Below are 11,697 nucleotides of genomic sequence, written 5' to 3'. Positions count from 1 at the left end.
AGTGCTGGTAAGCGCATTACAACGAACCATTTCACAGCACACACACACTAGTAGAAATGGTGGTGGCACACTCAATCATCGACTACCATCGGTAGCCGCCCATCTCTAGCTTAATGCTGGGCTGTGATTAAATTGTTTTTATTTCGCAAATTGTAGAAAATATGCCCAGAGAAGAGACCAAATCCAGGCGACGCAGTCGGGATAGAAGGAGCAGGAGTGCCGAGCACAAGAGCAGCCGGGACAGGCACCGTGGGAAGGATAGAGAGCGGGAACGGGAACGCGACCGAGACACAACGCGTGACAGAGAAAGGGACAAGGACAGGGAGCGTGAGTGGCGCCGGGAGAAGGATAGCCACAGGGAGACAAGCAGCAAAAAGCGTCGCTCCGCCACACCACCAACCAAATCGAAATCGCCATTGGCCATGAGCTCCGTGAAGCTGCTGCAGACGCTCGAGGCTCGCCGCCTGCGCGACCAGGAAGAGCGCCAGGCCCGCAAGGAGGAGCTGAAGGCCCAGGAGACACCCGAGGAGAAGCGTGCACGCCGCCTGCAGGAGAAGCAGGCCAAGGAGCATCGTCGACGCGAGCGCATGGGCTGGGACAACGAATACCAGACATATTCCAACGATGACAATCCCTTCGGTGACTCCAACCTCACCTCCACCTTCCACTGGGGCAAGAAGCTGCAGGTGGAGGGTCTCTCGAATCTGTCCACCAAAACAGTGGAGGTGCTGTCGCTGCAAAAGCAAATGGAGAATCGCCGCGAGCTGGAAAAGGTCAAGAAGCGACGCCAGGAGCGCGAGCTGGAGCGGCAGGAGCGCGAGGACGATGCAATGCAGCAGCAGCGAGCCAAGGAGGCGGTCCAATTCCGCGAATGGCAGCGCCAAGAGGACCAGTTCCACCTGGAGCAGGCGCGCCTACGCAGCGAGATACGCATCCGGGATGGGCGGGCGAAACCCATCGATCTGCTGGCGCAGTATGTGGCCGCCGGCAATGCACCGCTGGAGGAATCTCTCGAGATGCAAATGCACGAGCCGTACATGCTGCTGCACGGCCTGCCGATGGAGGAGCTGGAGGATCTGCTGGTGGACATCAAGGTGTACGAGGAGCTGGAGCAGGGCAAGCACATTGACTTCTGGAACGACATGGTCACCATTGTCCAGGATGAGCTGCAGAAGCAGCAGAAACTCAACTCGGATGCCAGTGCGCTCAATCAGCGACGCGATGGCATCCACCAGAGTGTCGTCAAGGATGTGGCGGACATATTTCGCGGCAAGAACGCCAAGCAGCTGGAGGAGATGCGTGATCGCATCGAGGCAAAGATCAATAGCCGCGCAGACGGTGTCGATATCAGCTACTGGGAGAGTCTCCTATCACAGCTGAAGGCGCACATGGCTCGTGCACGGCTCCGGGATCGGCATCAGGCCCTGCTGCGCGAGAAGCTGCTGCTGCTGAAGCGTGAGAACGAGGACGAGGCGACAGCTGCTGCTGCTGTGAAGGAGGATCCAGAGTCCGAGCCAATGGAGGAAACTGCCGCTGCACCAGCGCAGGCGCAGGAGGGTGAGGGTGAGGATGAGGATGAGGAGGCTGCCGCTGAGGAGCAACGGTCATCCTCCCAGGGCGAAGATGAGGAAGACGAAGACGACAGGCCACTGAGGGAGCTGCTTAACGCCGCTCGCCTCTACCAGGCTGGCAACTACAGTCCGCAGTACATACGGGAGGATGACTTCACCGGCCGTCGGATACAGGCCGGCGACCGCGAAGACAACGACGATGGCGCCATGTACGATGAGAGCGATGATGAGAGTCGCATCCATCGACTGCGCATGCAAATCGTCTGCCCCGAGCGCATGGATGCCGCATCCTCGGGCAGTCAGCAGCTGTCCGCGCAGGAGCAGCGCATGCGGAACGAGGCGCGCCAGGGCATGCAGGGCGATGAGGCAGAGTTCAGTGTGGAGACAACGCTGGATGCAGTGCCACAGCTGGCCACGGACAAGTATCGGCCACGCAAGCCGCGCTACTTCAATCGCGTGCACACGGGCTTCGAGTGGAACAAATACAATCAGACGCACTACGACATGGACAATCCGCCGCCGAAGATCGTCCAAGGCTACAAGTTCAACATTTTCTATCCCGATCTGATGGACAAGTCCCAGACGCCGCAGTACTTCCTCACACCCTGCGCGGACAATGGAGACTTCGCCGTGCTGCGCTTCCACACGGGTCCACCCTACGAGGACATTGCCTTCAAGATTGTCAATCGCGAGTGGGAGTTCAGCTACAAGCGGGGATTCCGCTGCCAATTCCACAACAATATCTTTCAGCTTTGGTTTCACTTCAAGCGCTATCGCTATCGTCGCTAAGCCCCCACCCCCACATACATGCTCTTTTTTTGTGTGTAATTTAAGAATAAATTCTGTGTGCAAATTACATTAAAATGCAATCTTTGATGGGTGCCGCTTGGACCGTTTCGAGGGTTTCGCCGCTCGCTGCCCGCTGCACCTGTTGCAGCACACTCTGGTGGTCGGGAAAGGCCAGGGTGGACAGCTTGGAGTGCACCAGCTGCTGATCGATGGTCACCTCAAAGGCGCCGCGTCTGCCCACATGGCAGTGCACCTCCAAATCTCCGCCGGGTGCGGCTGCCTCCATTAGGAACTGGCGCAGCAGCTGGCACTGCAGCTTAAAGTTGCACACACCGCTGCAAGGGATTCCAGAGTGTGTCAGCAGCAGCTCATGATGCGGGTTGGCTGTTGTACACCTACCAGTACTCTACATCGACTTTAACCATTGCATAAAATGCAAAATTTCAAATTCTAAACAAAAATTGGCCTAAAAGCGGCGACAGCGTTGCCAGACTAACAGAGCAGTGCTGCCAATTTAGCTTATTTTGAGCTAACGATAAATAGCTTGTTCTAGCAGCTAAAAACAGCCTTTTGTTTAGTTTTTTTTTAGTTTAATCAGCATTTCAAATGTTTTGCGAATGTTTAAAGCCCCTTTGCGCCTATCCCTTGTTGGCCCTGGCCCGCAGCAACGTCTTGCAGGCCGCATTGTGCGTTTTCAGCGGCAGTTCATCTGTGGAGAAGAGAGAATCAGCCGCCGAATCATGAAATTTACTTGAAGTAAAATCAAAAAAAAAAAACTCACAAATCTTATGATCACCCTGAACGGGAAGCAGTATTTGCAGCTGCTCCGGCTTGCTGCAGACAAACACATAGGGACTGTCGGACTCCCCGCGTGGATACGAGTCGCGATATTCCTCCTGCGGCACACAATTCTCCACATGAACGCAGCCCAGCAGGCTGCTGGTGGGATAATGCTCGGGGAACTTCAGATTTGGATCTGTGTGGGAGAGTGGAGAAGGTTAAGAGTCCAGTGTGGAGCAAAGGAGTGCGGGAGGGGACACTCACCCTTGTAGTGGAGGCGATAGAACTCCTCCATGTGTGCTATCTCCTCTGGATGTGGCTCCTTGGCCGTCGAAGCGATCCACAAACGACCGCGATGCTCGCTATACCACACGCGTCCCTCGTGCCTGCAGAGAGCGACAGACAGAGAAAAAGATGTGAAACTGAATTTTCGCCCCCAAGGCGTTTGCCACTAACTTTTTGATGCCCGCCACCAGCAGCGAGGCCCAGGGCTGATGCATGGACATGCACTGCCGCATATCCTGCATCTCGAGCAGCTCCTTGTCCTGCACGCGGTTGTAGATGCGCTCCAGATTATCGCTGGCCGCTGGTGCCGCTGGCCAGCTCTTGTGCTCCTTGCTCGGGCGATAAACGGGCGGCCTGGCCATGCCCAGATTGGGCGCCAGTGCCATGGCCGAGTGGCCAGTTAGGGACGAAGATTTGCCAGCCAGTAGACCATCCGCTTTGCTGATGGCAGCCAAATCCTGAATCACCTGCTGCTCGTACTCCTTGGTGACGGGCAGCTCTTCGGCCAGCTCTCGTCCCGCGAAATCAACCTTAATCTTGCGCGTCAGCCGACTGCCGTGCTTCAGTTCGTGCATCTCGCTCTTCAGCCGCTCGTACTTCTCCCGCTCGACGTCGCTCAGCCAGACGGAGTTCTCCTGGAAGTAGTCCAGCTCGTCGTCGATGACTGTCGTCCGCTTCTCGCTGTTCCGATCGTACTCCAGCAGGCGATCCCGCTGAGCGATTGCCTTCTCCAGACCATCGCCAGGCTTCTGGCTGCCGTTGTTCGCCGCTTTGTTCTTCTTCGACTGCTGCTTGCCGGTCTTCTGGCCATGGATGTTCGGTGTCCTGGCCAGTTGGCTGCTCTTGGAGGCATCCTTGGCCAGCTGCAGCTCCTCGTCGGGCGTGTGAACGGGACAGCCGCAGAAGAGGCACGGCCCGCTGCCCTCCTGCTCGCACACAATGCGGCCACAGGCGAGGCAATTGTTGATTAGCTTGTGCTGCGCCGCCTGGCAGTCGCAGTGGCGGCGTCCCTTCAGCATAATTGTGTCGCCCTGCAAGCGGCCATCGTTCGCATACAAATTCACATATTTCGCCTGCTTGCCCTTGGCTCCTCCACCGCCACCGCCACTGGCACCGACGGTCGCCTTTTTATTCATAATTGGCGATCTGTTTGGAATTTGTTTGGTCGGTGTGCCGCCCTTGGCGTTGTTGCGCGCCTGTTTGCCGCTCAGCAGCATGCGGCGGCAGTTGAGCAGAAAGAGGCGATGCTCCTCAACCTCCTCGCACAGCAGATTACCAAAATAGTTGTCGAAATCGTAGTCATCCTTGATCTCCAAAATGGCCCTAGGGGGAAATTCAAGCTATTAGTTTGGCAGGAACCGTACAGCAGTCGTAGCGGCGCACTCACTCCATCATCTTGTCGGTGACCACGCAGTCCAGGCACTTGGATAACGTGTCCCGTACCCATTTTTCCATGTTGAATCGATTTGTGATTGCCGTGAAATGTGAAATGAATGCAAAATTTTGAAAACGCAAGCAACTTCGAACAGCTGTTTGTAATACTAATCAGAATCGGTATATTTACGGTATATTTTGAAAATGAGAAGGTATATTTCGTATATTTTTGAGGGTCAAGCGGTATATTTTTTATTGCTTAATCCGCGGTCGCACTGGCTGTGATCTTAAACTAAATTAAACATACTAAATTAAACCGTGGCTTGCATGAAATCCGTGCTGTAAATAATATTATGTGTGCGAGCAGCGGCAACTGCCATCGAAACGGCGTCTTCTACCAATAGTGTTAATAAAGTGAAAGTCCACATTCAGGTATTAGGCGAGAGAGTCCTCCAATAACAACAAAAGCACCAACAACGGCGTCGATGTGTGGAAGCAGCAGAGTCAGTGGCAGAGGCAATGACAGAGACATAGTGATGGAGAGAGAGAGAGAGAGGTAGTAAGCAAAAAAAAAAAGGTAAAAAGGCAAGAGCGAAAAAAAATCAAAGCGTCGCCTCAGTTTCTCCTGCGCCGCAGCAAAGCAGCCCACCAACCACCCCCTTTTGGGCTTTTACCATTCTGTCAGCTGTAACTGTAAAATAGTGAGAGAGGGGAAAGAGACCCCCACCGCCCCGCACGTACAGCGACCAGCAGCGACAGAATATTTTTTGTTAACTTTTTTTTATTGTTCATGGACAAGCGGTAGTTTTGGCATGCTAACGGTAAATTCCGTAATACGTCCAAAATGTTTTATCAAACGTATTGCAAAAATTGCGTGTGCGCCTATTACTGTGTTTTCTATCCTTTCCTCTCTTAGTCCTGTCCGACTGTGCTTGAGTGTTGTTTGTGTGTGTTACTTGCAGTTTATGCAGCGGAATATGGTCAAGATCATGCGTTGAAGGAAAGTCCCTTCTGAAATGTGGTGCAAGGAAAACAAATCTCGTTGTCCGGCCTCCTAATCAAATACATGGTAAAATTCCATGCTCTGAAATATCAAAAGTTAGTGAACACCTAATGCCTATGTAGTGCACCAACACGTGATAAATCGTCAATAAAATGCAGGGGAAAGAAAGTGTACTGTACACCACAACAGAAACAAGTGTTTATGGCATTTACCAATAATTGATATATTTAATAGAAAACTGAAGAAATTGCTTCTAGCCAACAACGCATTAGTGGCCCCGCATAAACGTTCCTGGAAATCAGTGTGTCTCTGTGAGCTTTGCGTGTTCTCTGTCTGCTGCTGCTGCTGCTCTTCTTCTGATTCTGTTTTGGTGCACGATACGCCACGCCGCAGTCACAGTGTTGTTGTTTTCGCATTAAAATTGTATTTACTGTTTCATTTTGTACATCTAGTTCTTGTAATTGTCCGTGTATGCGTGTTGTAAACCTACCAAAAATAGCAATAAACAATAACAATGCAGCCGCATAACTGACGTCATAAGAGAGGCAGGAAGCGAGAGAGAGCGTGCGCGTGTGTGAACAACTGTAAACCTCAACCGGCAAAACCTCAAAAACCGAACAGCTGTGTGCCTCCAGAACAAAATCAAAAAGCAACAACAACGATTACAATACCGCAATAAGCAATAAAATAATCACAAAAAACAAAACAAAAACAAAAACTCATTTGTTAAAATGTATCGCATCGGTCCAATTGGACGGAAATCAAACTTCCATTCGCGAGAGAAATGTCTGATTGGCCTTGTCTTGGTCACCCTGTGCTTCCTTTGCTTTGGCGGCATTTTTCTGCTGCCGGATAACTTTGGTGGCGATCGTGTCCTCCGCGTCTACAAGCACTTCCAGAAGGCCGGCCCAGAGATATTTATACCCGCCCCACCACTCGCCGCCCATGCGCCACGCAACGAGGATCCCCACTTTATGGGCGACCGCCAACGGCTAGAGCAGAAAATTCGAGCAGAATTGGGCGACATCCTGGATGAGCCACCGGCAGCACAGGCCGCTGCAGCGGGTGAAGCGGGAGCATTTGGCGCAGATGCAGCCAATGTTCAGGCCCCAGCTCCCGCTGCTGCGCTCGATGAGCAACTGGAACAGGAGCGGGCAGAGGCAGAGGATGCCCGCCATGTGGCCGTGCCCGTGCTGGCGGCTCCAGCACAGGGCGACTCCGGCACAGTTTCCACTCACAACAATCCCGCGCAGCAAATCATCCAATTGCCCATGGGAGGGGGAGGAAATGAAGAGGCGCCGGACACTCTGGACGCCACCCTGGAGGAACGACGTCAGAAAATTAAAGAGGTAAGTGCCACCAATCTACAAAAGTACATATAGAAAACTATTTGTTCAAGCAAGGGCATCCGTGAATGCCCCCCCCCCCCCCCCCCCCCCCCCCCCCCCACCTCCCCCGCCCTCCCCCCACCCCCCTCCCCCCGCCCACTCCCCACACTCTCTTCTTCTTCTCATCTCTTTCTCTCTTGCTCTAATTTGGAATTTCTTGTTAATTGTTGTTGGGGTCTTTTTTTGTTGGTATGTGGACAATTATCAGCATTCCGCTATTTGTGTTTCCTCTCCCATGTGCTCTTTCGCATCTCTGGTGCTTACTTCCGTGACGCGACTGCATGACATCGCGCTGTGGGTCTCGCTGCCCCTCGTACCTTCGGCATCCTCTCTTTTGCCCTGTAAAGAGTCCCGTACCCCGCTAAGCCAACGCACTTCTCTTCCTATATGCTTCCTGATGGTTCATAAAGGTGCCCAGTAAATAAGCGTGTGTGAATGAAAAAGACTGAAGGGGAAGTGCATAGCTTATGCGGCAGTTTATGCGCTTCTTGCAATTTCGGTATCCACACAGCAGTTTATTCTTAATTGTAACTTTCTCTATTCAGACTTTCCTACTTTAAGTTCCCTCCCCTTTTTTTTTTTTAAGTTACCTCCACCAATAAGAAATTTGTCACCAATTAGCAAAATTATTAATCCATTACAAATTTGCAAGTCTTAATAAAATCTTTTTTTTTGTTGTTATTTACAATTTGCTTCGTTTCGTTTTCTGTTTTCCGTTGCTCGTCTGTTTCTATTTGCTTTTGCTTTTGCTAAAATTCCAGTGACCCAGAATCCGTTGAATCCAACCGACGCCGCTGTTGGGGCCCCCGTAGGCAAACGAAACGAATAGAAAACAAAGTCTTGGAATTATCATTAAAAATCAGCCAACGGGTAGCAGAAAGATGAAGGGGCAGAGATGTGTGCTACGACGAGCATGGAAACAGTGAAGAATGAAACGAGATGATCGTTGGCAACGTCGCTGCCGCTGTCGCCGTTGCCGTAATTCTCTGCCTCGATGTTCTCTGCCTTTTTAGCTAGAGACGGGTGACGGGTTCGTGCGTGACAGTGGCATAGAATGGTTCTTATGGCAGAAAAATATACATACATACATATATTTATGTACATGTATATAGCATATGTACATACATATAATAAATAATATTAACTAAAAATCAATTTATATATCTCGAGAGCTACAATGTGCAATCATATTTCCCGGATATCAATACTCGATGGGCAGCACACAATAAATTGAAAAAATGTACACGACGAACCGGCTTGAGGCAAGCCCCACATTCCACTCATCTCTTGTATCTCAGACACATCGAAAAAGCTCTCAAGTTTCGCTTTCAAGTGAATATTGTTTGGTCAACAGCGGAAGATTATCTTGAGTGGAGGGAGAGAGTGGATTCACCGGTGAATCACTTCTTTGGACACTGGCCTTGCCACTGGCTATTTAATTAATTTGCTTAGATATGAACCTATGTATCTTATTTGAAATTGATTCTATGGTAATTCACGTAGATTTATAAATGAGCTTGGCGCGAAAATTTAATTTCCGCTAATTTGATATAATAACACAAATCTGATATAAATACTAAAACAATTCCATATGATTTGGATAGTATTCAAGTAAGCCATGAGAAAGCAATCAAACAGATTTATACCCAAAGATGTTTAATGCATTCATATAACAGCTGTTAAATATTTTTTTAAATATATGCCCAATTTTGTAGCTACAACAACACCCACATTTGCTAGAAGAACCTCAGAAGCCTCTTCCAAAATTTACAAACAAAAACATTTGGTTCCTTAAAAATAAAAAAAAAAAACATTTTGTTTGGAACGTTTCTTCTTTTGCACGATGCTAGTACATAACGGCATACGTGCATAGTACATTTACATATGTAGGTATATCACTTGTAAAATTGACATGCAATCGTCATACCAATGAGTATACCTTATTATATCCCCCCACTATATCACTACATCTCGCTCACGGTTGAAAGAGCGTGCGACGAAGGGCGGGCCACTCAACGAACCATTTAAACACACACATTATAAATACATAATCGAAAGAGATTTTTAGATAAATCCAACCCACCATATTGTATTTATAACGGATATATATATGTATGTACATATGCAATTTGAAAACGAATACTTATTTCTTATTTAAAATCATTTTCAGAGCTAGTTGAGCATAAAATATGCACATGACTCTGCAAAAATGTCGGAGTAATTATTGCTACCATCATGGCCACCCATTGAACGCTTGGAGTGTGGGAGATGTGTGCCTGTCATGCCATACAGTACTCAAAAAAAGAAACACGAATTGGAAATTTTTAAAATATTCAAACATTTCTATTCATGCCACCAGTCGGTGGCTGTTGCTGCCACTGCTGCTGTTTTGAGGAGCACTTTTGTTGTCAGGTTTGGGCTTTAGAACAATGTTCCCCCTATTTTTTTCGGGGGCGTTGTTAATTTAGTCATTGCCTACAAATATTTACATAGTGGACAGTGGGACCTCTTGCTGTGATGAAAGGATTGGAGTATTGCGACCATTTCGATGGCACTGTTTCCACTGTGCAACTGGACTTTCTGTTGGCCATTCGTAATGCCAACAGAGTTGTGTTCCCCCCATCCACTCATCCCCCACAATATCCCATGTTGGTCTTCTGTTTTGATGCCCCCAGTCTCTGGGGCTTGGCTTTGGCTTTCACCAAATATCGTGTGCTATGCATACAAACAAAAAAACAAAGCGCCAGAAAGGTAGGGAGAGTAAAAAAAGACCCATAGAGTGAAAGAGAGGACACATGAATCGCATAAAAAAGTACAGAAAGAGAGAGGGACAACATATTCGCATAGAAATAGTGACAAAAAAGAGAGGGAAAGAGAGGCAGAGAATGAATGGATCCCAAATAGAAGGAAATGTGTCAATAACCCATCCAAACAATCCAAAGGGGCGACAGGCGACAATAGTCGAACCTGCCACACAGACACAGTCGGTGTTATTGTTCCCCCGTTGTGATAGTGACTCACAGAGCCATAGAGATAGGCATGGATGGAGTCGCAAGGTGTTTCATGGGTTTTTCATGTTGCCCATTGCTGTGGCCTAGCCCCCCCATTATTATTATCGCAATTGTTTGGGCGCAACAAATAGTTGTGTTTTCTCTTTGGTTAAACCTTAAAATTACCCCACGATCAAAAGCCATGCAATTAAAGCCAAATTAAGCAATTAAATTTGAATGCGAATGCATTGTATTCTTTTTGGTACAAAAATAAGCAACTTTGCACAAACAATCTATATTACATCTGGAAGGATTCCTGCACAGAATCGAGTAGATATTCTCTGTGGTCGTCTCAGGTACGAGGTGTAGCCACTGGTAGCACCTGTGTTTCAGATGGACTTAAATCCAGCAATTGGGTAGAACTCGATCACAAATATCTTCGTGCTGTTCAATGGATTCGATGTGTAAAAGCAAGTCTCCACAGACACCGGGGAGATTTTCCTCTCGTCGTTCTTGAGGATTTAGCATGCACCCCGGTACTTATCGGAGTCAATGTGAAGCGAAGGTGGTCCCCAAACTCTGCTCGTTTTAGCACAGACAATTGACAATAACTTTCCCCTTAAATGTGAAAAATTCGCTCAATTTACCTTCCCCGTTTAGCCAGTCAGTAATGGTACGTTGTGTTGTAATAATTGCAAACCACTTAAATGGAAGCTCAACTGTGAAAACAAAACCTGATTATGGCTCAGAGGAGTTTACTATTACTATAAATGGTTAAGTCACTTAGCCAGTGAAAAATGGGGAGCCAGCAGAGTAGTTACACAAGTGACAATGCGACAAAGTGCGAAAAAGAACCCAAAACATGTCGCAACATTTTTTTGTTAGTGACTGACTCAAGACCAGTTGATGTCTGTGGGTACGTACAGCTGTGGCGTATAAAATAACACCATGACATTAATCTTTCTTCTTGGAGATATTTTGTTAAAACAATGGTTCTAATGAACGTTTTTTAACCTATTATATCAACTTTGAGGCTTAATTCAACTTATCCGAGAGAAATGGTATGCGTTGAAGGCTTCTGTTGGAAATATTTGAAAAGAAAAGGAACTATTCCGGTAATTGGGCAACAAAAATAGCAATTCTTCCTAAAAAGAACTTTAAATTACAACGGAATTTACCTACATATTTTCCATTAAAATAGTTTACTTACTGCTTATAACCCTTTCGAGCTTTTAGCTGATCTGTCCTGATGACAAGACACAAATCAACGGCAATTTCTATTGCATATAAGGAAGCATCATTGTTTTATTATATATTAACAAAGACATGTTGATTCATCATCTATTTTTGCCGTATATAATACCATTTGATGCTTGTCTCAATATGATTATTAGATTTTAATGTGAGTCAAAGGGTTTTGTTTCTCATTCCTTTATTCGTTTTACATAAGATCTAAAGTTTTTTCAACAACAAATCTATAACAACGTTTATTTTTGCCAACTCCGTGTGTGTTTCTG

At 47.9% G+C, this 11,697-nt stretch overlaps 4 protein-coding genes across 5 annotated transcripts in view; 2 read left to right on the top strand and 2 right to left on the bottom strand.

The window, feature by feature from the left end:
* The first annotated feature begins 83 nt into the window (after nt 1–83).
* Nucleotides 84–2,427, top strand: LOC117588471 (cactin). The gene has a single exon (XM_034279763.1). The coding sequence runs from the start codon at nt 162–164 to the stop codon at nt 2,358–2,360; it is 2,199 nt and encodes a 732-aa protein (XP_034135654.1). The 5' UTR covers nt 84–161; the 3' UTR covers nt 2,361–2,427.
* On the bottom strand, nt 2,391–2,841 carry LOC117588472 (migration and invasion enhancer 1). Its single transcript, XM_034279764.1, has 2 exons — nt 2,760–2,841; nt 2,391–2,695 (listed from the first exon to the last, which is right to left on the bottom strand). The coding sequence occupies exons 1-2, from the start codon at nt 2,783–2,785 to the stop codon at nt 2,425–2,427; spliced, it is 297 nt and encodes a 98-aa protein (XP_034135655.1). The 5' UTR covers nt 2,786–2,841; the 3' UTR covers nt 2,391–2,424.
* A 103-nt stretch (nt 2,842–2,944) lies between these two features.
* Nucleotides 2,945–4,951, bottom strand: LOC117588583 (activating signal cointegrator 1). Its single transcript, XM_034279989.1, has 5 exons — nt 4,813–4,951; nt 3,597–4,748; nt 3,405–3,526; nt 3,142–3,336; nt 2,945–3,069 (listed from the first exon to the last, which is right to left on the bottom strand). The coding sequence occupies exons 1-5, from the start codon at nt 4,878–4,880 to the stop codon at nt 2,999–3,001; spliced, it is 1,608 nt and encodes a 535-aa protein (XP_034135880.1). The 5' UTR covers nt 4,881–4,951; the 3' UTR covers nt 2,945–2,998.
* Nucleotides 4,952–5,076: 125 nt separating this feature from the next.
* Nucleotides 5,077–11,697, top strand: part of LOC117588579 (mannosyl-oligosaccharide alpha-1,2-mannosidase IA) — a 60,465-nt gene continuing 53,844 nt past the window's right edge. The window contains exons 1-2 of one of the 2 annotated variants that reach the window (XM_034279977.1): nt 5,077–5,231; nt 6,255–7,151. In XM_034279977.1, coding sequence (XP_034135868.1) covers nt 6,534–7,151 — 618 coding nt within the window. In that variant the 5' untranslated portion in view covers nt 5,077–5,231; nt 6,255–6,533. Of the gene's footprint in view, nt 5,232–6,254; nt 7,152–11,697 lie in introns of those variants that run through there. The other variant, XM_034279979.1, reaches the window with a different exon arrangement.

Source organism: Drosophila guanche, unplaced genomic scaffold (genome assembly GCF_900245975.1).
Source record: "Drosophila guanche unplaced genomic scaffold, DGUA_6, whole genome shotgun sequence".
NCBI lineage: Eukaryota > Metazoa > Arthropoda > Insecta > Diptera > Drosophilidae > Drosophila > Drosophila guanche.
Note: the sequence above shows the minus strand (reverse complement) of the source record. Positions and strands in the feature narration are given on the sequence as shown.